The 25,986-nt window shown below is 41.2% G+C and overlaps 3 protein-coding genes and 1 long non-coding RNA gene across 12 annotated transcripts in view; 2 read left to right on the top strand and 2 right to left on the bottom strand.

Moving 5' to 3' along the window:
* The window catches only part of chd1l (chromodomain helicase DNA binding protein 1-like), a 13,801-nt gene extending 4,132 nt beyond the window's left edge, over positions 1-9,669 (top strand). For 2 of the 3 annotated variants that reach the window (XM_077584080.1, XM_077584082.1), the window contains exons 14-25: positions 569-722; positions 1,366-1,540; positions 1,826-1,971; positions 2,346-2,509; positions 2,659-2,861; positions 3,066-3,164; positions 4,393-4,463; positions 4,559-4,673; positions 5,974-6,082; positions 7,072-7,287; positions 9,044-9,128; positions 9,222-9,669. In XM_077584080.1, coding sequence (XP_077440206.1) covers positions 569-722; positions 1,366-1,540; positions 1,826-1,971; positions 2,346-2,509; positions 2,659-2,861; positions 3,066-3,164; positions 4,393-4,463; positions 4,559-4,673; positions 5,974-6,082; positions 7,072-7,287; positions 9,044-9,128; positions 9,222-9,347 — 1,663 coding nt within the window. In that variant the 3' untranslated portion in view covers positions 9,348-9,669. The remainder of the gene's footprint in view (positions 1-568; positions 723-1,365; positions 1,541-1,825; positions 1,972-2,345; positions 2,510-2,658; positions 2,862-3,065; positions 3,165-4,392; positions 4,464-4,558; positions 4,674-5,973; positions 6,083-7,071; positions 7,288-9,043; positions 9,129-9,221) is intronic. The other variant, XM_077584081.1, reaches the window with a different exon arrangement.
* LOC144062580 (uncharacterized) lies at positions 1,241-15,164 on the bottom strand. 2 transcript variants are annotated; one of them, XR_013296416.1, is made up of 4 exons: positions 14,587-15,138; positions 3,007-3,145; positions 2,316-2,938; positions 1,241-1,528 (listed from the first exon to the last, which is right to left on the bottom strand). It is a non-coding gene; the product is annotated as an uncharacterized LOC144062580 (long non-coding RNA). The 2 variants fall into 2 exon arrangements; XR_013296415.1 differs by having other exon boundaries at positions 2,316-3,145; positions 14,587-15,164.
* On the top strand, positions 9,814-16,444 carry traf3ip2l (TRAF3 interacting protein 2-like). Of its 3 annotated transcripts, none has more exons than XM_077584084.1 (10): positions 9,814-10,633; positions 12,012-12,080; positions 12,870-13,423; positions 13,497-13,533; positions 14,620-14,684; positions 14,754-14,851; positions 14,976-15,044; positions 15,134-15,250; positions 15,326-15,400; positions 15,669-16,444. In XM_077584084.1, the coding sequence occupies exons 2-10, from the start codon at positions 12,034-12,036 to the stop codon at positions 15,813-15,815; spliced, it is 1,209 nt and encodes a 402-aa protein (XP_077440210.1). In that variant the 5' UTR covers positions 9,814-10,633; positions 12,012-12,033; the 3' UTR covers positions 15,816-16,444. The 3 variants fall into 3 exon arrangements, with proteins under 3 accessions (XP_077440210.1, XP_077440212.1, XP_077440213.1); XM_077584086.1 differs by having other exon boundaries at positions 12,017-12,080; XM_077584087.1 differs by lacking the exon at positions 12,012-12,080.
* Positions 16,445-16,735: 291 nt separating this feature from the next.
* Positions 16,736-25,986, bottom strand: part of wwc3 (WWC family member 3) — a 30,765-nt gene continuing 21,514 nt past the window's right edge. For all 4 annotated transcript variants that reach the window (XM_077584077.1, XM_077584078.1, XM_077584076.1 and 1 more), the window contains 12 exons: positions 24,945-25,034; positions 24,284-24,810; positions 22,745-22,865; positions 22,012-22,095; positions 21,531-21,617; positions 20,462-20,657; positions 20,000-20,146; positions 19,331-19,462; positions 19,077-19,244; positions 18,654-18,980; positions 18,467-18,594; positions 16,736-17,363 (listed from right to left, as the gene is read on the bottom strand). In XM_077584077.1, coding sequence (XP_077440203.1) covers positions 17,291-17,363; positions 18,467-18,594; positions 18,654-18,980; positions 19,077-19,244; positions 19,331-19,462; positions 20,000-20,146; positions 20,462-20,657; positions 21,531-21,617; positions 22,012-22,095; positions 22,745-22,865; positions 24,284-24,810; positions 24,945-25,034 — 2,080 coding nt within the window. In that variant the 3' untranslated portion in view covers positions 16,736-17,290. The remainder of the gene's footprint in view (positions 17,364-18,466; positions 18,595-18,653; positions 18,981-19,076; positions 19,245-19,330; positions 19,463-19,999; positions 20,147-20,461; positions 20,658-21,530; positions 21,618-22,011; positions 22,096-22,744; positions 22,866-24,283; positions 24,811-24,944; positions 25,035-25,986) is intronic.

A 25,986-nucleotide genomic window follows, 5' to 3' on the forward strand; every position in this document is an offset into this window, starting at 1 on the left:
TTCAATTCCGATTTTTTAGGTCTGCGATTCGATTCAGAATCGATTTCCAATTCAGAAGGATTTTTGATTCAAAATGATTTAAAGATTTCTGCTTCAATTTACAGATGTGCAAAGAATCGCCACGATCTACTCCAGTCTGACTCGCTAATGCTAATTAGCGCGCTACTCGCGGCACTTTTATCACTCAAAAGAACGGCTATTTATACAAAATGCTTCAGGAATGTTTACAGAGAAGCATCTTAACATTATGCCCTTCCTACGCTGCAAAAACAACAACTTTTATTGGCATAACTTGATCGTGACTTTTTCCTTCTACTTTCTAATGTGGCTACAACTTAACGGTGTATCAGAACGCGCGGAACCACACTGCCCCTAAGTGGCCAACTTGTGTACAACATGAAGACCGCTCCCAATAAAAGCACACACAAACAAGGGCAAGATGATATAAAATCAATTTTGAGACATTTAAAATCGATTCTGAATCGTACTAAATGAGAATCTGCATTTAATTACCCCTAATTAATCTCCACCATGTGTGTTATTTTCATTTGTGAACTCTCGTTTGCAGGCCGGTGAAGGTCATCCGTCTGCTGGCCCGAGACACGGTGGAGGAGATCATGTACTCGCGCGCCGTCTCCAAGCTGGAGCTCACCAACACGGTGATCGAAGAGGGACGATTCTCCCTGCTGGAGCGCGCGCAGTCTGCGGCGGCGGGACTGCATGTGAGCGCAACACGCACGCACCTGGTGCTGTTGATATTTAATGAAGGAGATAAATATTGATACTATGTTGCTGATTTTTAGTGGCTAAATTTAGTAAAGGTCTTAAATATTTTCCTGTGGTTTTAAATCTTTTTTTTTTTTAATAGTTTAACATTTTTTCCCACTTTTGTTAACAAGAGTATGAAAACCTATAATTTTTTTATTGTACATTTAGAGCAGATATAAAATTTGTGATTAATTGTGAGTTAACTCGTGAAGTCATACGATAAAAAAAAAAATAATCACCTGACGCTCCTAATTTGTAATTAATTATTTTCTTTTTTTTTAATCGCGTCAGGCGCTTAAATTTTTAAATTGTAATCAATCGGATGACTTCAATAGTTAACTCACGATTAAATCAAACATACATTTTATATCTGTTCTAAATGTACAATAAATAAACATTTCTAGGTTTTCATACTCTTAACAAAAGTGGAAAAAATGTTAAACTAATAGAAATAGTTCAAATGAATTTTTGAAAAAAGTGAGTGAGTGTGGACTGTCTGTCCATCGCAAATATGGACAAATTAGTCCATATTGCCCACATAGAGGCCTTTTATTATTTAATATTTTTCATGTCGTCTTAAATGTGCCTTCCCTTTAGCTGAGTGAGATCTTGAAGTTTGGTGTGGACAAGCTGCTGTTTTCCGACGAAAGCTCGGTCCACGATGTGAAACTGGAGAAGATCCTGGGCGCGTCACGCGACGGTCATTGGACGGTCGACCGAGATGAGGCCGGCGAAGACGAGGAAGACAGTGACTCGGAATCTGACGGGCAAAGTATGGCAAATTCGCTTAACAATTTTAACGTTTAAAGGGAATGAAAGGGATAAAAATTTCATTATTATTTTTTTTTAACTCATTCACTGGCAGCCATTTTGACTGAAGCAACCCCCTTCGCTCCCGGCTGGTCGACTGGATTTTGACTGATTTTGCAAGGCCCCACACAATATTGTGTTCTATTGTTATAAAAACATGGAACCTACCAAAAGAAATATTAAGGAGGTTGGGTTTGAATGAGTTAATATGACAAATGATAAACCAGGAGTCTGATTTTCTTCCCAGATCACATGTACTTTTTCGAGGGCAAAGATTACAGCAAGGACCCCAGCTCGGAGGACCAGAGGAAGTTCGAGCGCCTGCTGGAGGAACAACTCGCCGAGACGCAGGAAGCCGGCGGGGAAGGACCAAGTCTACGAAACAAAACCGACGTACGAGTTTCTCATGACGACATATCAGAGGTCCGGAAAGTCAAAACCTTGCCACGGTTTGGCTTTAGCCCCTTTTGCTAGCTAGCTAGCTTCTTAGCACCATGGGAAATAGCTAGGGAGCTAGCTAGCTAGCTAGCACGTGCGGCTAAAGCCAAACTGTGGCAGGGTTTTGACTTTCTACTTATGTACGCACAACGGACAAAAGTATTGAGACACACATCAGTTCATGAACTAATCCGAGGTCGTAGCGCTCCCCTGAATCCTCATTTTGAGTTGGGAGTTTGAACAAATCTGATTTCAAGTACCAAGAATGCAACGTGCCGCAAATGTTGTTTTGATAGCACCTGTTTCAACGACCGCCGTCCTACGTCCAGGTGTCGTCAGCAACGGGGCTCATCTTCCCAACCAGGAAGCGGCGCCCTCTCACGGAGGCGGAGCTGGAGCTGCGGCGGCGGAAGCGCGAGGAGGCGGCGGCCAAGCGGGCCAAATACCAGGCAGACGCCAAGAAGAAGCAGGAGGAGCAGAAGTACAAGAAAAAGTAAAAGATTCGTCTGTTTGTGTAATGTTTGTTACATTTTCTGGTATCGTTCATTGTACGTAAATCATTTTGAGACTAATTAAGTGAAATTGGCTAAATGGACCATTGAGGCTCTTCCATCTTGTAGTCAAAGTTGTCGTCCGACGCAGGATGGCGTGGTGGGCGTCCAACGGCTACCGATCCCGCTGCCTGAAGTCTGCGGACAGCGAGGAAGACGAAGAGGAGGAAGACGAGGAGGACCGCAGCAGCGTGAGCTCGGCCGACTCGGATAGCGGCGCCATCCGCTACGTCCTGGGAGACGTGACGCATCCTCATGCCGCGCGCGGGGACGCCATCATCGTCCACTGCGTCGGTATGCGCCGCCCTCTCCCGATGATGTCATCACATTCGCCCCACATTCAGAGCGGGGAGAGCGACCATTTTGTAGTGCTATTCAAAAATGGCGTGAGAATGTTATCAAGGATTTTCCATATCCCGTCTGCAATATGCTTGCGTACGTATTCCACTGCATCCGAATCCCTACGATGATGCACTTGCTCCACTTGTTGCTGTTAAGATGACTCGGGCTGGTGGGGTAAGGGCGGCTTGTTTACCGCGCTGGAGGTGCGGTCGGATGAACCTCGGCGGCAGTACGAGCTGGCAGGAGAGATGAAAGGTAAGAGAGGGTGTGGGAAAAAAAAAAAAAAAAAAAGTACTTAGGATACATTCGGAGGTGAAATCAGAAGCGTCACAAACCGTGAGCTGCATTTGTTTCGGAAATGTGATGGCATTTTTTATAAAAGTGTTTTCAATTTGTAGATGCCGTTTCATAGTGTATTACAAATGGTGCCCACCCAAAAATGTTTTAAGACATTGTGATATAATCTTGAAAAAAGTAAGTCGTTTTTAAAAGTTTGTGCATTGAGCTTATTTAAACAAAATGTTATCACTAAATGTTTTAAGGACTTGTGATAGGATATTACAAACGTATTGGCGAAGGAGAGGTCTTACTAAAAAAAAAAAGAAGTCATAAAGTCATTAATTTGGCCTTTTGAACAAATTAACACAAATGTCTGAAAAGCTTAGCTGTGATATAATATTGCTAACATATAACATACAGAAGGCTTTGATGCAGCCTCTGAACTGAAGAGGTGGCTTAAAGCAATGGTAGTTATTACAAAAAAACGGCCAGCAGGTGGCAGCAGAGTATAAGAGATCAACCAGGGCCATGTTGCAAACAAGCTCTTTTCCCCAGTGTTTTCAACAGATTTGTGAATAATGATGAAACTTAGCTAAATTCGAATGCTAATTGCTGCAAAATGGAAACAGATAGAAATATACTTTTTTTTCCTGATGAAAAGAAGAGACTCTAATCTTTCTTTTGGTAGCTTCCATGTTTTTATAGCAATAGAACACGATATTCTGTGGGACTTGCAAAATCAGTCCAAATCCAGTAAAAACAGCCGGGAGCGAAGGGGGTTGCTTCAGTGAAAATGGCTGGCAGTGAGTGAGTTAATAAAGAAGAGGTCTTTTTAAAAAGTGGCCCTACAAACGTCATAGGTTCAGCTTTGTAAAACAAAATGTAACCGTCAAATATCTTAAAAGCTTGTTGTATAATATTGCTAATGTATTGTAACTCGAACTAACTAATGAGTCTTAAATGTCGTCAAATCGGATCAATTAATGGAGTTCAAAGCAAAGATGGTGAAGCGGCATTTAGCTGTTGTGCTGCATGCAAAGTCGTTTTAAAAGTCATACATTTGGACACTTAAGAAATGTCAGTGGTTTAATATTGCGAACGCCGTTAACCACTTTGATCACATTTAAATCTGATGGCAAACGTCTTAACAAGCCTTCAATACGAGACGCTCCCTTGAACGCGTCTCCTTGACAACTCTCCGCAGACTTGGATCTTGCCAGCGTGCTGTTTTTCCCCATCGATGACAAACAGTCGCGACTGGACGGGAATGATCACGTAAGTTCCGAGCATGGACTTCGCGCGTGATTTCCCTTTTGATGGAGCCAGCTTGCGGCGTTTATGAGATAATCGCATTGCGTTTCCCTCCTCAGCTGGCTCTCATCGTCGCGCAGCAGCGAGACAAAGCCAACAAGTTGTCGGGCATCTTCCTGACGGCGCTCGACGAAGGCCTGAGGAAGATTCACGCCGTCGCTAAACGGAATCAAGGTGGAAAATACACTTCGTTAGAGATATTTAGGAGGGAGTAGAAGATTTTTTTTTTTTTTTTTTTTACAAGAGTATAAGGTAGTAATCTTAGTTGTGTTTTAATATTTAACAAGGTTTTTTTGAGTTGAACTTCAAATTTCTCCATGAAAAATTCTAATATTATGAAAATCATTTTAATAACGTTCTATTTGTTTTATGGGAATACATTCTTATTTTTACTGGAGTAAAAAAAAAAAAAAAAAAAAAAAAATCAAGAAAAATTGTTATTTTCTAAGAATAGAGCCGTATCTTTTTTTGAAGTTTTTTAGGAAAAAGTTTAGGAAAAAAATCAATAATTTCTTCAGCATTAAGTTGAATTTTTAAGAGAATATTTTAATTTATTTTCAAGATTGAAAGGTCATATTTTTAGTATATGTGGTCATTTGTGACAATGTAGTCTTATTGTTGCAAGATGTTTACGTCATGTTTTTTTTTTTTTTTTTAACTAAAGGTCCATATTTTTCAAGAAAAAAGTCATGACAATAATTATTTGACGAAAATAATCATTATTTGAGAATAAATTCAGTTTTTTTAATTCAGTCATTTTTTATGAAAAAGCTCAGAATGTTAGAATAAAGTTATTTACACGAGAATAGCTTTTTTTTGTCTTTCAAGAAAAAGATTACACGAATACATAACAGTATAGTTTTATTTTTATAAGAGTAAGTTCATATTTTCTAATGGATATAAAGTTGGAGTAGCTGTCAAGAAAAAAGTCGTAATCTTTAAAGGATCTTATTTTCACGAGAATTTAAATAATTTTGAAATTAATTTAATTTGAAAGAATCCTGGTAAAGGTCATAAGTCTCAATCTCACAAGAATAAAGTCATTTAAGTCACATTTTTGTACCAAATTGTTTTTTAGTAATGTTACGACAATCTTCACTACTTACTTTTTCTTTTAAATGTTTAAAAAAGTTGAATATTACAAAAATGACATCATATTTGGTCATTTTCCCTGTTTGAGGAGAATTGCGCATTCTTTTGTTTGTACTGTTGTAACCTCCGAGCGTGTTTTTCTGTCATAACTGTTGTCGGTCCGACACGTTTTGGATTTTCACGCAGTGCAGGTTTGAGCAACAATTTCAATTGCTGTGGTGGCGGCGGCACTTTTTCTTCGCGGTTAGACTTGACTGACAGGATGTGCTGGGACATTATCACAACCCCCCCCCCCCCCCCCCCCCGCTGTAGCTACACTGGAATGCGCGCTGGAAGATTGCACGGCTGGCTGATACTTGTATGTTTTGTTTTGGTCCCCAAGCGAGCGTGCACCTGCCCCGCATCGGCCACGCCACCAAGGGCTTCAACTGGTACGGCACCGAGCGTCTGATCAGGAAGCATCTGGCGTCCAGAGGCGTCCCCACGTTCATGTATCCTTTTTGGCAGCAGGCCACAGCCTCGCTACTGCTCACACACGTACATGTTTTGAGTGTCGGGGCGGTGGGGGCGGTGCCTTATACGTGCGCCAGAGCGTTTCATAAGGTGCGACATTCTAAAAGTAAGTTGAATTTGGGTTTCATATTTTTTATTTTAGTTTGTAGTTTTTCGCAAATCAATTTTATTTTCAAGTTTTATTTCTTGCCTTACATTATTTTTTCTTGCTTTGTATGTTTTTTATTTTAATTCATAGTTTGTTTGTATTGTATTTGTAGTTTCTTGCCTTGTATTTTTATTCATTCATTATTAAGGCAATTCCCCCCTATTTTTCTTATTTTTCGGCCTTGCATTGTTATTGTTATATTATGCATTACTTATTGCACCTTGTCATTTTTTATTTTGCATTTATTTTATTCCCCTTATTTATTTATCCAGTCATTTTAGGTTGTTTTCTGTTTGTATTTCAAATTATAATTTTTGTTGTATTTATTTCTCTTCTATTATATTCCCCCCAATTTTTACTTTTTTGGCCTTATTTCTTTATTTTTTGTTTACTGTTTTTATTAATATTACTATAATTATGTATTTAATTATTTGTTTCATTTTGGGGATTTTATTTTCAATGTTAAACATATTTGATAGCTTATTTTTTAGTCCTTTTCACAATGTGTGCGCTCATTATTTTCAATCGTTATGTATTATGCAAAAACTGATGCTAAAAAAAAAAAACTGAAGAAAAAAAGTAGGCCACTTGTAAGTCAAGATGTTAGTGTACTTGCATGAATTCTCGTCGTTTTAGCCAACATTATCCCAAAATATATTTCATCATCAAAATAGATTACATCATCAATTTAGCACGTTGCTGCGCTATTCCCATAGAAAGTACTCCAGACTTTGCAACCCTAGCAAAATGGCCGCCATCGACAAGATCTCGCTTGAAACTGCACTTTTGAACTCCTCCTTCCCTTAACGCGGCTGACAGATACTATCACAGCCGCAGCGGCAAAAAGCCGGCCGGCGCCCCCGCCACCTCTTCAGCTTCCTCCCCAAAAGCGCAAAGCTCGGCCGCCGGCGCCGCAGACCCACACGAGGCAGGACCGTCGACCTCCCCCGGGTTGCCGTGTTTCATGAGGGGCATCCGTGTCTTTTTCTACAACCTGACGGCAACGGACAGGAAGAGACTGGCTCGCTACCTCATCACATATCCTTGATAGCGGCCACTTTGCACAGTAGAAGCAAACACAAACATTAGAAATGATACGGAGTGTCCCTCAAGTCACTGTAAACAATTTCTTTGTTTCTCTATTTTTAACGCAAGACTCATTCAAACAGATGTGAGACCATCTTAAGACTACAGCGTTTTTGTAAAAAAATTATTATTCTCTTGCCGATGGCTAGACTTGGCCTGGCTTTATGTCATCGCAATCTGGAGGAATTTGAGGTTTTCATCCATGGAGGCAGTAGCTGGCCTTCATCTGCCTGGTTTGCAACGAACAGGTCCCATTTTGAGAAGCTCGCCATAGATAGCACAAACTGTACTGCCGTAGCACTTGCTACGCTAACGTAGCACCGGACTCAGCATAGCACGCTAAGTTAGCACATCATAACTGGTCGATATGACCTGGACTTAATTTCGCCAATTTAACAATTATATGCACGAAATGCCGGCATGAACTCCAGGAGAAGACAACTTTCTTTGCTATGTTATGCTAGCAAGCTTAACATTAGCGAAGAAAGATGTCTTCTAGCTAGCGCCGTAACTTTATTAATTAACTGCATCACCAATTTAACAATTAGCCTATATGCACAAAATGCCTGCGTTAATTCCAGGAGAAGACAACTTTTTTCACTGTGCTATGCTAGCTAGCTAGCTTAGCATTAGCAAAGAATGATGTCTTCTAGCTAGCGCCGTAACTTTATTAATTAACTGCATCACCAATTTAACAATTATATGCACAAGATGGCGGCATGAACTCCAGGAGAAGACAACTTTCTTTGCTATGTTATGCTAGCAAGCTAGCGAGCTTAACATTAGCGAAGAAAGATGTCTTCTAGCTAGCGCCGTAACTTTATTGATTAACTGCATCACCAATTTAACAATTAGCCTATATGCACAAAATGCCTGCGTTAATTCCAGGAGAAGACAACTTTTTTCACTGTGCTATGCTAGCTAGCTAGCTAGCTTAGCATTAGCAAAGAATGATGTCTTCTAGCTAGCGCCGTAACTTTATTAATTAACTGCATCACCAATTTAACAATTATATGCACAAAATGGCGGCATGAACCCCGGGAGGAGACAACTTTCTTTGCTATGTTATGCTAGCAAGCTAGCGAGCTTAACATTAGCGAAGAAAGATGTCTTCTAGCTAGCGCCGTAACTTTATTGATTAACTGCATCACCAATTTAACAATTAGCCTATATGCACAAAATGCCTGCGTTAATTCCAGGAGAAGACAACTTGCTAGCTTAGCATTAGCAAAGAATGATGTCTTCTAGCTAGCGCCGTAACTTTATTAATTAACTGCATCACCAATTTAACAATTATATGCACAAAATGGCGGCATGAACCCCCGGGAGGAGACAACTTTCTTTGCTGTTATGCTAGCTAGCCTAATATTAGCGAAGAAAAATGGCTTCGAGCTAGCTTGATAACTTTAACTGCGTCACCCACAATAACTTCTCGCTCCACTCTTTCTTGTGACATCATTCAAATTTTAAAACATTACCAAACAAGAGTATTTTGTCCACAGTAACAATAATCTTGACTGTTGACTTGTTTGTGTTGCACTTTTGTATTAAAATTTGTGTGTAACTTGCGTAACTGGGCTGTTGGGCCGCTTATTTTTATTTCATTCAACTCTTGATCTTTGCGTTTTTGTTTGGTTTAGTGATTTTCCTTCTTATATACAGTACTTCATTTGGGTCTCTGGATCAAGTTTCCTTAGCCGCAATGCACTTATGACGGCGACGAAGAGGAGGTGATGAGCGGCGAGGTCACGCACATCGTCGCCGAGGTGGAGCACGAGGTCCATTCTCAGGTTAGCCACAGGAACGTTGGCCTCTCTCACCACATGCGCGTAGACAGTTAATGTGGTTATTTGTGCCCTTTTTGGTTTTGCCACGTGCGAAAGCAGGAGCTGCGGGAGCTGACGCGCCGCTACGATTGGGCCGTGCCGGTTCGCAAGGCCTGGCTGGAGGCCTGCTTCTCCCAACAGAAACAAGTCCACAGCGCACTCTTCACACACGCGCTCACGTAAAAAACCTAACGACGTGTGAGACGCGCAGGAACTGCCATAAATTGGTTTACAACTGGATTGTCACTATTGACATAAAAAAAAATGTGTCGAAGTCCCGCAGGGATCTGCGCTTGGACCACTATTGTTCAGTCTTTTGTTTCCCTAACAACAAGATCGGCAACTGGAGAAGACTGAAGGTTTTCGAATTCTTCTTTATCGTCTTATTGCATCAGCCTGTTTGCTTACAATCACATCCTGTGTAATTGAGACAGAAACTGCTCACCTTCAATGGCTTTTACAGCACTATATAAATAAAAATTTGATTTGATTCTGCTCCTGCAAACACGTAACTCATTTACTACCATTGACGACTATAGACGTCAAAAATTCATTTGAACTATTTCTATTAGTTTAACATTTTTCCCAATTTTTTCCCGAAAATCTAGATTTTTTTTATTGTATTAGAACAGATATAAAATTTGTGATTAATCGTGAGTGTCATGCAATTAATTACGATAAAAAAATCTTTTCTTTAAAAAAAAAATGATTAAAAATTAAAATAACTACAATTTAAAAAAAGAAAAGAAAAGATGATTAAAAATTAGGCGTGTCAGGTGATTAAATTTTATTATTAATTAAAAAAATTATAGGTTTTCATACTGTGAACAAAAATGGGGAAAAAAATCTTAAACTAATAGAAATAGTTAAATTGAAAATTTGTTGCCTATAGCCGTCAATGGCAGTGATTGAGTTAAAGTACAGCAAGGATAAGGAGTAACATAAATATGCCTAATAAAAATGTAAAGTATTTAAATAGTCATATTTCATAGTAAAGTCTAATTTCAGGAAATAGGGACATGCAAGAAACGCTATTTTTGCAGTGTTGAAGGTACCGGTAGTTGACTCTTTTAAATTGTGGTCGTGTTGCAATCAGATCAATGTGCAGGATACTTTCCTTATAATAACAATAATAAATGACCCCTAAAATTTTCCAATCCCATGCATGTATCCTGATATGGGCCCACGTGTCGTGTAAAGTTGAGTAAATGCCGTCACACTGCGTGGGATGTCGGCAGCAGGCGTCACTTGGCGGAATGCCACAAACAGACAAGCGAGTGCGCCTCACCTCACATCTGATCAAGATCGAAGCCAGCAAACGTCTGCCGTGGGAACCCGGAGACACAAGACCACAAAGCGGAACGTCTCTCACAAAAAGGCGCCGCCGGGCGAGCTGCTTTTTTTTCCCGCGAGGGAGACTCGGCGTCGCCTGTAACGATTCTCACAACAGCCACGGGCAAGGGACGGCGGTAAGACAAGTTTTTTTTTAAATTTTTTCCCTCGTAGCTTTATGCAACTGTAACCTCACAGGTTACAAAAATAAAATAAAATAAGATATTGTAATAACAGAGAGAACCTTCTGTAACATTTTTTCTCGTAAGCACTTGAGCGAATGAAAAAAGATTGAGGTCACATGGCGTAACCGCAAATGTCATTTTAAAGGTCGCTTTACATGTTATTAAAAAAAAAATTTAAATGACAAAATGGCCTCGACCACTCGAGATAGCAAATTGGAATGACTTTACTTTTTAAAATTAAGTAACTTAATCGTGTTGACCTTGCGTGCGCAATTGTCATCAAACGACGCATTTTTGCAATGGACGTCATCGCACGTGGGCCAAGTGTGTCAACGACTTCAAACACGCCGAGAAAGTCCCAGTGTTTGGATCGACTTCTTGTCTTTCTATCTTTGAGGGCACCAGCCCAGCCTTTGGCATTGTGTGTGATGGCGGGGATGGTTTACTGGTTTACTGCTGAACGGACGACAACAGAAAAAGATTTGAGTACAGTACTGTATCTAAAACAACCACACAACTTTGCCTTAGGACAATCTATGTCAATAATGGAAAATGCCACTAACAGCTAGGCTAACAAATAGCATCCGTGGTTTTTTTCTAGAGTGTTTCCTGCATGCCTCCGTGACGCGGCAAACAAGAATTAATTAGTCGGACATGAAAGTTGGAAAATTTGGTTATCGTTAGAATACACAAGCAACAAGGAATGTCGTTCTTAATCGATCACATTACTTTTGTTTTGCGCTACACATATATATATATATAACTGAATTACATTTAAAATAAAACTCATGGATACTGGTCACTACAGTAGACAGCTATTCAAAAGCTGCTTACTTCTATTGAAAGGAATCTTAAAAAAAAAAATACTGATGTTATAATTCATGTATAAAAAAAGGGCTGCAGCAGAAGTCAAGTCTGCTCGCTGCCATTTTGTGCAAAAAAACTTGAAAAGATATTTTATTGTACATTTAGAACAGCTATAACTGGAAATCATATGGTTATTTATCGAGAGAAGTTAACATCAAAGTGCACACGGGCCGACATCGCCAAACGTCGGGAGTCTCACGGCTCACCTGTTTCTGCGTTTGGTCACATGACGTTTGCAATGCAAGCCCGAGGGCACTTTGATGTCGACAGCTTAAAGAGTGTAATTCTTATTCCACGAACGCAATATTCATCAGAATGCTGTCCTTAGGGCAGTGGCGGCATATAGCATAGATTGCCAAGAACATTTTTGCCTCGAGTTCCTCTTTAAGAAAAAATTCTGGGAAAAAAAAAAAAAAAGAGTTTTACCACTGAACTGAAAAAGTACTTTTATTTGTGTGTGAAGTGCAGTGTGAACACACACATGGATGCGAGGAGGCGTAATCATGCTGCCAGCTTACAAACCTCCAAATAGGTGAGTCACACACGCACGTGCGAACATGCTTTTAAGATATTTGTTCACCCAAATACAACAAAATCTTCTTACTGCTGATAATATAACATCGAGAAACTGATAAATTCACTATAATTGAATCATTAAATGGCTTTTGCAAAAATTAAAGCCTTAAATGGCATTAAGAAGCATTTAATATGTCATTAACAAATCTAAATACAATTGTTCATGCTTTATTTTAAATACGGCACTAAGTCACTATAACACAATTGAGCAATAATTAAAGTGATAAAAATAAAATGTATTTGTGGGGACTGGCGACTAATTTACGATGAACAAAATGGCCTGGAGTCCACGAGTTGCTTCATGTTCCAAACACCAATTGCTTTGAATTTGAAAACTTGGGTCTTCCTGTCAATGTCCAACATGAAACACTAACACCACCTAGTGGCAGAAAAATTACCTCAACACAAATCTATGACTTAATGCTTCACACTTCATAAATTATTTACTAAAACGTTACCAGCTCAATGAACTAAAAGATGCAAAGACATTTGTATGTGTATGAAAAACTTGAAAAAAAGAAACTTTATTGTACATTTAGAACAGCTATAATGTGCGATAAATTTATTGATGTATCTTTTCTAACTATATATATATATATATATATATATATATATATATATATATATATATATATATATATATATATATATATTACCTTGGACCCCAGCAGTCCCCCCCCCCCCCCCCGACAGTCTAAATAAGTTTAATTATAGAAATGGCTGACGTAAACGTGTCCCCGTCCAGTTGGTTCCCGGGCAACAGCAACACGCCCCAAGAGGACGATGAGACCATGAGCGCCGAACCGCCAGAAGTGACCGTCGCCCCCAAACTGCACTCGGCCCCCCTTTACGACCACGTAACCTCCGGCGCCTCCTCTCGGCTCAGCATGCGGAGTTTGGAGCGGGACCGTGAGCCAGACGACCACTCCTACCCCGACCTGAGCTACCGTTCCTTTCCGCCCACTCCCTTCCCGAGCCTGGCGGACGGCAGCTGGTCGCAGCAGCCCGGTTTCTCCGCCGACTGGTCGGGATATTCCAGCAGCGAACCTCGGTTCGGGTCGAACCCCAAAGAACTCTGCAGCTGCTGCGGCGAGAGCTTCCGGTCCGGACACAAGTTGAGCCTGGAGCAGCCGTGCTCGCTGCGCTCGGAGCCGCCCAGCCAGCACCACACGCTGTCGCCGTACATGTGCTCGCCGCCGGGGGCCGCCTGCTGGGCCCAATGTCCTGGCGACAGCTCGTCCGGGGGGCCCGTCAAGCTGCCGTGGCCTCAGAACCGAGCCGCCTACGCCCCGCACCACTGTGAGTCACACACTTGTTGCCGCTCCGATTTTACGGCGCTCTTCTCAGCTTTGGTTGTGTTTTCAACACGCAGGTGACTGCAGATCACCCTGGGGCCGATTCACACCCACGTGAGTTGTTTTTTTGCTTTTGAATTCTTTCCACTCACGTAGATAGAAAGAAACCATAGATATCGTAGAAAGATAGATTATCGATTCTAATTTCCTCAATTTTAGCATGACAAAATTCCAAAACACACAGCAAAAGTGTTTAAGAAATGTCCAGACTTCATTCAGTTGAAAATCTGTGGAGGCAACTAAAGATCAGGGTGACGACAAGAAGCGCTCATTGCTAAAGATGAATGGGCAAAAATATCAGCAGTCATGCAAAAAGCTGATATAGGACCCATTTTAGTTGCTGTTATAGCCAATAAAGGCTTTTCTATTGATTTTTGAGGAGAAAGGTATGAATAATTTTGGACGTGCCACTTTTTGTTCAAATGTTCGGTATATAAAAGCTAAGGTCCAAGGTGCCCCGCCCCGCAGGGAGACTGTAACGCAATGTATGTCCCTCATCACAAAACAATCTGAACTTGGTGGAAAGTAAATTATTCAGCTCGTCACACACACAGTAAACTACAAACGAGGCATACACTCAAACGCGACGTGGCAAAGTGTATTGTACTATTATTCTAGGAAAAACCTCACCCACAAATATGTACGTACGGTTCGATAAAAAGCCACCATGTGATACAAGCCTCAATACACATACCTCCTTAACATTTATTGTTCAAATTGATGTAGAAATGTCTGAAAATTCCGCTGTTCTCTGCATTCTTTCGTTGTGACTCACTGACTTCCGTGAGAGGACTGAAATTACCGTAATGTCAGTACTTTTTCTGTAAAGCAAGGGGGGGGGGGGGCTTAGCTTTCATTAGCTTTTGGCATTTTTCATAAAAAAAAATCAACAAAAAAGGGACAAATTGTGTCCTGGGAGAGATGTCTATTTCCCCAGGACAGCTGGTAAAAAAAAAAGAGAAGAGAATAATTCTGGGAAAAACTGGACAGGTGGCAACTCTACAATAGATACTAGCTAAGTGGTACTCAGCTAGCTAGCTAGTTAGCTATGTGAGTGTCACTCAGCTAGCTAGCTAGCTAGCTAGATAGATATTATAGATACGATACCATTTAGTTGTTTTTTTGTTTTTCCTCTGATAGTGGCCTCAGCGTTCCGCCCGCCGAGAAGCCGCCGACCGCCAGCATGCCGTTGTCCCTGGAGCAAAGTAAGCGGCCGACCCGCTCGGAAGAGAAGCGCGAAGGTCCGTCTTTAACGTTATTTGGCGCGTGTGCAGGGAGGGTGTTCGTTACCTACGAGGCGGACGACGACGCTCACGTCAACGAGATCATCAATTTCGTGTCCCTGCTGCGACACAACGGCTTCGACACGCACGTACGAGATTCGAAAATACATTTAAAAAAATTAAAAAATAAAATTAAAAAAAACTTCCTGTTAATGAGCTTTTTGTGACGCAGTGCTTCTCAACTTGTGCTGTTATCAAACGCGCTGCTTTCAGATTGACATATTTGAGCAACAGTTCCGTAGCATCAGCAAGATCGACTTCATGGAGCGCTACCTCAGCGAGGTAAAATCAATCAATTAACCAATCAATCAATCGCCGCTACCGATGGGGTTTGCGCCAACTGAATGGTGTGGTCTCGTCTGTCCCCTCAGAAGGAGTACCTGATCATCATCATCATCAGCCCCAAGTATCACGAGACTGTCACCGCCTCCCACGTCAGCTCCGACAACGACGAGAGGATGTGCAACACCGTCTACATCCACAAACAGGTCCACAAAAGCGTATTCGACAGAAACTTTACACCGGTTGGCTTCTTGTTGACGGTGTGGCTTCTTTTCGTTCAGCTTCAGAATGAGTTCATCCAGAACGGAAGCAAGAATTTCCGCTTCATTCCCATTTTGTTCCCCGGTGCGAAAAAGGTAAGAATGAATTAAATGTATTGTAGTGGAATAATTGGCCATCTGATTTAATTGATTGATAATTCGCTCTTTTAAAAACGACCGTTTTTTTAAGCAACAAATTATGACAACATCTCCATAATAGTGATCAAATGTATTTGACACAATAGCACACAGAATGTTGAAAATAAAATGGGCCCCAGGCGAAGCCGTGGGGTACCCCCTTTGGTAACAAACGAAATAGATCAACATTTTTATGTCAAAGCATAAAATCGTTTGTTTCCCGCAGCGTCACGTTCCCAACTGGCTGCTGAACACGCACGTGTACGGTTGGCCGCGCGACCGCGACGACATCTTGCGACGGCTGATGAGGGTCGAGAAGTACAACCCGCCGCCCATCGGGGAACTGCCCACCATCGTGTCCATCCCCATATAGACCTTTTCTCAATAATGCTTGGAAACCTTCCTTCTGGGTGGCGAAAGTGATTTTGGAAGGAAAAAAAAAATCCAAATGCTGAAGTTACCATTCAAGCCAGTTTAGTCTATTTTGTCACCTGGAGGCACGTGTGACATGTTGGTGAAAGGTTCCGTAGAACATTCCGGTTGGTTTGATGAGCACGTCACACATTGTCACTGAGCTTCCTTGAATTTAAAAATACATTTTTTGATGGAAAGGGCTCACAAGTTCCTGGAATTTTGCATTGGAATTTATTTTTTAAATACTTTATTTTTTTTACATTGTTGTGTGTATCAGAATTTCAGAACTGTTGAATGAAATCTCATATTAAACATTTTTGGCAGTTTTTAAAAAAATGATTAGGAAATACAATCATTTTTGGATTAAAAAGTCTAAATGTACACAATTTGAAATCTTTTTTTTATTTTAACAAAAATAAACATGATTATGAAAGATAAAGAAACCTGACCTAAAAAGTTTTGGGATAAAATGTTTTTTTGTGCAAAATATACATACATTGTAACTACCCTACAAAAGGTGTTTCCCCCTTTTAAGTAAGTACAGTACACCACCCCAAAAGAACATCTAATAAAAAAATATACAGATTATTTTGATGAAGTCAATGTTTTGGGATTTTAAAAAATGCACTTCCTAATTATAGTTAATTAAATAACATTAATTATTATTTTTTTTATGGCTGTAAAAGTGGTGGGAGAGAAGGGAACGTTTTGAAAAATGACCCCCCCCAAAGCAGCCCTCGACAACTACGCCCCTGTTTCACGCTTGGTTTTTCTGCGTGTGGCTTGGAGGGGCGGAGCTTGTGGTCTTTCAAACTCACCCACCTTCACTCCTTCCACCCAAATGGGGTCACCGACCACATTCACACGGCACGGCCAAAAGTGGTTTAATAGTTTTATTTTCACAAAAGAGGTAACACTGCAGATGTTCATACAGACCATCATTAAAAAAAAAAAAAATCTGAATACAGTGTTTCATCTGTATATTGAAAAGTACATGAAATAATATTAATTTTAATAACAAAAAAGGACATCTGTAATAAAAGTGGATTACAAAGTGACATTGGATGTAAATACATTGCCTTTAGGATAAGTACAAACACTGAAGTGCTATTTGTTCCAAAGCTACAAAATACACTTAAAAAGCAGGAAGCAGATTTTATTTGATGATTTTTGTTTTCAGATTTCCTTCAAGGAAAAAGTACTATAAAATAAGTTACAGTACAGTGAGTAGCTTTTGTTTGTGTGTGTGTGTTTTTTTTTGTTTTTTTTTTTAAATGAAAACGTTTTTGTTCCCGTCTGGCAAGCAGAAGACACTCGTGCAGGAATAAGAAGAGTTTCTTCATGACACACAAACGCTTCGTGACTTCTTTTGTGTGTGCGTGTGTAGAAAGTAGCACAAATACTTCATGTCATGTGACGCGGGGGCGCGCAACGTCACACGTCGTCAGCCGGCAAAGGAGGTACGTGTATGTTGAACCTTGGTCTGGTGAAAAAAGCCATCTTCTCTCTGCGGACAAATTCAACTCGAGTCAGAAATTGTTGCCGGGAGATGACCAACAATTCTGCAAAAATTTTGACGACCCAACTAGAGAGAATTCAGGCATTTAAGTTGTATTATTTTACATATTAAGTTTTTAGTCAGCATGTCGTCACTGCTATGTGAAAGACGTCCATTTTTTCCCAATTTTTGGAGGTCTAAAACATTTTTTTTTCAAAATTTCTTCATTTTTGCAGACGTACACATTAAAAATAAAGTGAGGGACCTAAAATTGAACCTTGGGGAACACCGCAGTCCATGCTGTCTCATACATAACATATCGTTGCTGCTATATGAAAAACTTATGTCAATCCTTTTTCTTCAATTTTTGGGCTGTCTGCCTTCAGTTTCATCCCAAAAATGTAAACATTGAAAAAATAATGAATTTAAGTGTTTTTAGACATCCAAAAAATGTAAAAAATGAAACTGAATGTCCATTTTTTTATCCCCATTTTTACATTTTTGGGATGAAGCTGAAGGCAGACGTCCCAAAAGTGTAAAAATTGAAGAACAAAAAATGGACATAAGTTTTTTTTTTAGACATCCCAAAAATGTAAAAATTGAAACTGAATGCTGATTATCCATTTCTCTCTCTCCCATTTTTACATTTACATGACTAGTTAGATATGTTACGTATGAGGCAGCATGGACTGTGGTGTTCCCCAGGGCTCAATTTTAGGTCCCTCACTTTAAGTGCCACTGATTGTCACGCCCATCTAAGTGGGGTGAAATTCGTTCTCCGCATTTGACTTGTCCACTGAGGGAGCGGTGATCATTTGGTAATCTAACCCCCCCCCCAATTCCAACCCGTAATGCTGAGTGCCAAGCAGGGAGGCAAGGGGTCCTATTTTTTATAGTCTTTGGTATGACACAGCCGGGATTGAACCCATGACCTCCCAGTCTTAGGGCGGACACTCTACTACTAGTCACTGAGCTGAACTTGATTTTTAATGTGTACATGCTGTGATTAGGCAACGTCATCAGGAGATTTGGAACAACTGCACAAATACATATTTTTTTAATGTTTTCATTTTGCATTTGTGCTTACGCCAACGTGCGTTTGTTCGACCGACCTGAAGGTGTGAACGGGAAGCGGCTCCTTGTGGCTCTGCCCCCTCATGTGCAGCAGCTCTTTGGACGCCTTCCTCAGCCTCCTCCCGACCTCCTCCTCCTGACGCTGCTCCTGCTCGCTCTGTCCCGCCTGCAGACGTGGTCGGCAACAGTCATAGGTTCCAATCAAAGTGTCTGGTTGCGTCTCACCTGTCTGTGGGCCTCCCTCAGCAGGCATCGGAAGCGCTCGTCCCTCAGGGCCCAGTGGGGCGGCTCGGCGGGCTGGCGAGGCGGCGAGGGCTCCTCCAGACGCAGCTTGAGCTCCCTGAGGGCGCTCAGCTCCTCGCTCAGCTGCCTCTGGCGCGTCCTGCAGGCCTGGAGGTCCAGCTCCAGGTCCAGGGAGGTGCGCGTGGGCTGCTCGGCCAGCGAGGAACGGTACGACTGCTGCTTGTAGCGCAGCGTCCGGCGCTCCAGCGTGTTTCGGACAAACGGAGATTTCTTTGGTAGGGTGGAGCTGTCGCTGTCGCTGCGATACAACTGCAGCAAGGACAACACATGCAAAGAAAAACGCCGATGCACGATTTGGAATTTGGAAGTGCTTTGCCGCCATCTTGCTTTTGGGGCGGCACTCACCCTGCAGACGTACTGACTGCGAGCTCCGGGAGAGAAGGTCTGCGAGCGCACGATGGTGCTGCCGCGCATGAAGGGCGCCGCGTGGCCCCAGCGGGCCCCGCCTCTCTCTTTGCCTCGCATTCGCACCGCCTCCGCAAAGTGTCCCTCCGTCATCGTGGCCTTTTCCACCTGCACGGACGCCAAAAACGCATTTTTGTCGGCTAATCTTTATATATATATATTTTTTTTTAAAAAAAACGTTGCTGCCGGCTTACCTTGAGCACGGCCGGCTTTCCCAGCGTCCTTTCGCTGTTGCTGCAGCCGCTGTCAACTGAGTCAGCCTGCGGCCTCAGCAGCGGATCTGGGTCCGAGTCGGGGTCGGCATCAGTGCGACCGCACGAGCTCTCCTGGGATGGTGACAAATCCGTTTAAATCAATAAAAATAAATAAAATAGAAACTACATCATTGGCAGTATTGATTTCACAGTCCTATATATGTATTTTTTTTTTATTTTAACAAAAAACCATGTACAATAAAATAAAAACAGGAATCTGAAATTAGCTCCAGTATAAATAACCCATTTAAGTTTTATTTATTTAATTTTACTGTCATTTGGGAATTGTAATTTTTAATACTAATAATAACAATTATTCCAATTTATTTTATAAAATACAATACAGTAATAAAAAATACATGTATTTATTTATATATTTATTATTTCTCTTAATAATTATCCAGTTATTTAATGAAAATAAATAAATACATAAAGCTGTATATATGCAAGTTTTTATTTACTTAAAAATATTTCACAAACTTGTTGCTTCATTTTCCTTGGGCTTTTTTTCGTCACGTCCTCCACAAAAATGTGCCAGTGACAAATATCATCAAAGAGGAAATGTTGTGACTGCTCAGTACAACGTGTCGATGATGACGTGATCTTTACCGGGGCTCTCTGTCTGTGCTCGTCCTCGGGCCCGTCATGATGTCGCCGCTGGCCTTGCCCCCTCGGCTCGAACATTTGGACCCTCAGCCAGTGGTAAACCATCTCTGCACTGCCCTCGCACTCAGCCAGGCCCACCTGTGCTCTGCCCTACACGCACACACACAAACACACAAACACAATCAAGCCAAAGATGTACATTGTAAAATTAACTTACAGCCATCAATTTCTGTGGGCATAAAAAGTAGGATTTATGATTGTACATTCAATAATCTACAACAAAAACTACGTTTCTTTGTTCGAATTTCATGTCAAACATAACTGTGCTGCCACCTGATGGCTGACAGTGGGATTACAGCCAAAATAAACAGAATGCAAAATAAAGTACTATATATTGTACAGAAAAATAGTGAGACTGCGAACAAGAGAAAACCCCTCCCCCCACTTTTTTCCACTCCAACCTACCAGGAGCTCCTCCTGAGCCTGCGGCCCGAGCGAGCATAAGGAGAGCTGCAGGGCGCATCCTGCCAGGGCGTTGGCGGGCACGGGGACGCGGAAGCCCTCGTTGAAGCTCACGTGCGTCTGCGGCTCCAGGGCCGTGCAGCAGTAGAAGGCGCAGGCCCGCCCCGCGTCCAGCGGAATCAGGTGCACCTTCACAAAGCTGACAACACAACGACGTCATCAAAAGTAACAAAATAACTAGTGCTGTCAAAGTTGAAGTGTTCAGTAATTCAGCCGAAAAAAATATTGCATTAATCATGAAAGCGGATGGTTACGTTGAAGGTAGCAAAGGTTGTATTTGAGTAATAAACATAATTACGTGCATTAAAGTCAACATTTTAATAACTGTTTGCGTATGACATTCAGAATATTTGTTCATGCCAACTACTGCGGTCATTTTTTTTCATTTTAAATTATAAGTATAAGTAAGTATAAGTAATTAACTAATTAGAAAAAGAGGAGGATGAGCGTATGCAGTGGATACAAATTTTTGAAAAAGTCCTCCTAATATTAAATGTCGAAAAAATTAACACATAAGAGGTGCTCTCTAAATTTGGCGGGCAAAAAATGTTGATAAAAAGCCTTGATTAATCGTGATAAAAAAAAAAATCTAAGATGTGATTAATCTGATTAATTTAATCGTTTGACAGCTCTAAAAATTACTCAAACTAAAATTTAAAAAATATATATTTTCGATAATAAAATAAAGTAAAAATGCTTTTCAAATAATGAAAACTAACAACATACACCTTCATGATGCTAAATCAATAATGATAGTGGAAATGTTCTTCATTTTCATGTTTGCCCGTACATTCGGGGTTTATTATAAATTTATTTATGTTGGTATTACAGTACATCCGTCAGTTGTTTGAGAATTTTACTTTACTATATTACAAATTACTCAGTGATTTTTTTTCTTTTAATCTTGCACTCAACACTCCAAAAAAAAAACTACTACTAATAATAAAACCCACCTTGCTCTAAAAATGAATTAAAACTAACACACACTCATCCGATCTCCAAAAGGACTTACACTTTGTATCCGTCCCGCACGACGGACTTGCTGAAATTCTTGAGCTGGAGCAGATGAAGACGCAGGGACTGGGAGGTGGACTCCCACCTGGAACGTAAGCAACAAACAGAATGTGAAGGTGAAACAATTTAAAATAACAAGAAATAAAAACAATCGGAATGTACAGTAATCAACTGTTGATATTTGAGATGAGGGCATGGAAGCAACAGTATTGCTTTGACGCCATCTGGTGGCCTCTTTGTGTCAAAGAAGTATGTTGAAATGAGTCTCATTTCGACATCAGGAATTACATTACAATTACAATGACAATTACTTGCACATTGTCGTTTTTGAGAGCTTCAACGTTTGTCCCGTTCAATAAACATCTGAAATTTCATTGATGACTCTCCTTGCCCACATGCAAGGGCATCCATTCCTTGCACCATCTTAAATCACTTCCATTTTATTTTCACATTTACACTCGAGCCAGAAGGAAACTCACAGCAGTCCCAGCTGGATCTGCGTCGGCTCACTGGCTGACGACGTTTGCTCCTTCAGGTACGACATCTCCTCAGACTCCTCCGCCCTGGTGGAAAGCGCACGGTAAAAGTACAAATGTTGGACTTCAGTAGATTTGTTTTCTTTCCTTGGAATGCCTTTTTTTCCTGGCAACTTGACTTTTACTCCCTACATTGGATTGTAACTTTTACTCCTTACTTTTGTAAAAATAGTTGCTACTTTTTTTTTTTTTTACCTTCCCGGAAGATGAGACGACATAAGAAAAATAAATAAATTATGAGCATGTGTAAATGCCAAAATATGGGTATGTTAATGAGTTTAAGCAAATGGACAAGGTTTGAATTGAAATTACGTTTGTGGAATAAGAGCTAAGAAGATTTGTTTGTTTTCATCAATCTCAGGATACTGCCATTTAGTTCTATACCGCCCCCTGGTGTCTACTGAAATCGACATCAAAGTGCCGCATCATGAACATTATGCGACCAAACCCAGAAAACAGGTGAGGGGTAGCATTCCAATGCGAGCCCTGACGGTACTTTGCCATCAATTTCAGTAGCCAGCAGGGGGCAGTATAGAACAAAATGGCAGCAACCTAAGATTGATGAAAACAGATGGCTTAATATAGTTCATCATTATTCCACAAATACAATATCAATCAAAATAGCGTGTTTATAATAGCGGTCGCAAAGCAAACGTTTGCCCCGAGTCGCCGTCACCTTCTGCCCCAGGCCTCGAAGACGCCGCTGTCTGTGGCCAGAGCGTCCTCGGAGATGCCCGCCGAGACTCTCCTGGTCCTCCTGCTGCTTCTGCTGCCGCTGTTGCCACGCAGAGTCACTCCTGCGCATGACAGTTGATGGGTGTGTGTGAATGCGCAGGCCCACGTTAAGCTGTGTATGCGAGTGGACAAATGTTTACATAACGCGTGTACATGAATGGAGGGCCATATGTTAACGTGGACGTGTGACCCGAACGTGAAACCGTGGAACATTTTTCCTTTGTGTGCGTGATTGGGAAGACTCATGTTGTTTCACACTTTTACAGATACACTTCAATAACATTTCAATCCAATATGTGTTTGTATTATTTTAAAAGTGTGCTTAAATTATTGGCCTTCAAATATCGTCCAATTGGGCCAAATGGCCGATTATTTTCCTCTTAAAACGCTATCGAAGAAATCTGAAGTTTCCGACGCTGTGAAAGTACCCTGAATGCATCATTTTGCCTGCGTATTAGCAACTAGTGTAGCGTATGTTATTCTGGTTTTTCTGTTGCCCCACAAGCGTCCTTTAAGCTATTTAATGACACCTCAGTTGGAATTAACTGTAAAACTGAACACGACATTAAGAACTACATCCACTGTATATTTAACTACAAAACATACTTCATAATTAAAACATCGCTAGCCTAGCGCTAATGCTAAAAGAGGATCCGATTCAAATGCTAACAGGAAGTTAGCATCGACTTTGGGGGTGTTTTTCCTTCAAATAACAAATATTCACACACGAAAGGTGTGGGAACACATACCCACAGGTAAGATAACACTACGCAAAAGGCACAAATTCTTCCCAATGTATGAAAAATGAGTTATTTTAATAGAATTCAATCGCAACTTTACGTGTGTAAATCATGGATGCTCCGGGATGCACAGCACCACACTGCCCTCAAGTGGCCAAAACGCACGGGAACAGTCAGTATTTGTTCAGTTTTTTTTCAGTTGCTATTATTTTATTTTTTTGTTCTATTCTTACTTCACTTTATTGTTTTATTTTGTCATTGTCCTTTCAAGTTATATTTAAAGTTGATATTTCAAGGATCCAAAGACTTTCTTTTCTCAAAATTGAAGGATGTAAACATCCTAGGATGTTTTTTTTTTTTGTCTTAACACACATTTCCACATGACATGGCTCGAAATGCAATCCGAGGTCCCAGGTTAGCACAGTAAGTCCCAAGACGAATATAACACAAGATAAACAAATATATATAAAATAAAAGGTTAATGCTTTACAGCAGTAAGTAAGAATGGTTTTTTTTATTGACACATAAATCTATAGAACAACCGTGTATACTTCATGAAATTTGTTGATAAGGTCATACTATGGACTTGGTCATTCAAAGCCGAGAATCTTAATACCGAAAGTTTCTGCCAAAAATCGGTATCAGCCTAAAAAAAAAAAAAAGCATATCGGTCGGGCACTAGTTTAAATGCCTACACATTTTACTAAGAGATTATTGAAAAGATGAATTGATAGTCTTACCAGTTGAATTATAAGCTCCTTGAGAGCTGCCATCTCTGTGGTTCTTCACATCCGCAGGGTGCGCGGCGGCGAGGGCGACGACGTCCTGCTGCGACTGGGCCCGCAGACCCTCCAGCAGCCCGCGTCCCGCCTGCTCCATGTACTCCTCCGTCATCTGCGCCAGGGGGCAGTCCTGGGACGTGGAGTGGTAGGGCGTGTCCATGGGCGAGCTGGGCGGCGACAGCGAGGAGAGCGACGAGCGCGACGACAGCGAGGCCAGCGACTGCGGCGTGTCGTGGGCGCGCTTGGCCTTGCTGGGAGCGGCCGGCTCGGGCGTGTACGCGTCCCTGGGCGCCGCCTCCGGGGGCGGCGCGAAGCGCAGGTGGGGGTCGGCCGGCTCGTCGTGGCGCTCGTACTGCGGCACGCCGTAGATGTCGCTGAAGCTGATGGAGCTGAGGGAGCCGCGGCTGGACGCCAGCGAGCCGCGGCTGGACGCCAGCGAGCCGCGGCTGCTGCTGGACGACACCGTCAGGGAGCTGGCGGACAGGCTGCGAACGCACGTTAAAAGCAAAGCAACTTGATTGGATTCAACAGCTGATACGCACAAGTAGAATGAACATTCCACCACTTTTGGCCTTCAGGATGGATACAAAGAACGTGGAATAAATGCACGGGGACGCACCTCTTGAGCTGCGAGTGAAGGTAGGTGGTGATGCGCGTGGCCTCCTCCAGCTGTTTCAGGAGCACATTTCGCTTCTCCTGCAGCAGCAGTCTGAACAGTCAAAGAAGTAGTAGGCAGTGATACGTCAGCACAAACCTCTGCGGTCTTATATCAGCCAAGAAGTCGGACTAGTAGAAGTAAGAGTCACAGTAATAATAGAAGTAGTACAACAAGTATTAGCAGAAGTCAGAATTCTCCCTTTATTCTCAAAATGCTATCTTTAAAGTCACAATTCTGACTTGAATCTCAGAATTCTGATTTTAAAGTGAGACTTCTGAGAGTAAAGTGAGAATCCTGCCAAACTTTTTAAGCCCTAAATCCTTTTTTTTTTTTTTTTTTTTTAACAGGAGAGCTCAGTATTGTTCATTCGATTTGACATCATCATTGCTCTCCTTTTTTTTAAAAAAAAAAAATCCAACAAATCAATTAAAAAAATGTAATAAATGTTTTTTTTTTTTTAAATACATATACATATATATATATATATATATATATATATATATATATATACCCTTTTTTTTGTATGTGGGTGAGTATGTGTATGTGCGTGTGTGTGTGTGTGTGTGCGCGTGCGTGCGAGCGTGTGTGTATTCATCAGTTCACCTAAAGCCCATTAAAAAAAAATCCCATACTAATAATATAATATAATAATAAATTGCCAGATGCAGAAACATCAATGTAAGTTATCACGATGTAGTGGCTCTCGCTAACAGACAGAATTAAGTAACCGGAATTAGGTTAAAATATTCTATATACGTAGACCATGTTTCTATAAATTTTGATATTTGGTTTTTATTTGAGGCAGCCCTAAATCCTAGTAGTAGTAGTAGTATAACAAGTAACATTGGCAGTAATAGTAGTAGCAAGAGTAGTGTTAGAAAGAGTCGTGGTAGAAAAAGAAGCTGAAAGAAGTAATAGAAACGCTAGTAGTATTGGAAGTAGTAGTAATAGTAAAAGTAGTCATAGTAGTTCTTGCAGTAGTAACACGTCAAGGTATGTTTCT

Source organism: Vanacampus margaritifer, chromosome 13 (assembly GCF_051991255.1).
Source record: "Vanacampus margaritifer isolate UIUO_Vmar chromosome 13, RoL_Vmar_1.0, whole genome shotgun sequence".
NCBI lineage: Eukaryota > Metazoa > Chordata > Actinopteri > Syngnathiformes > Syngnathidae > Vanacampus > Vanacampus margaritifer.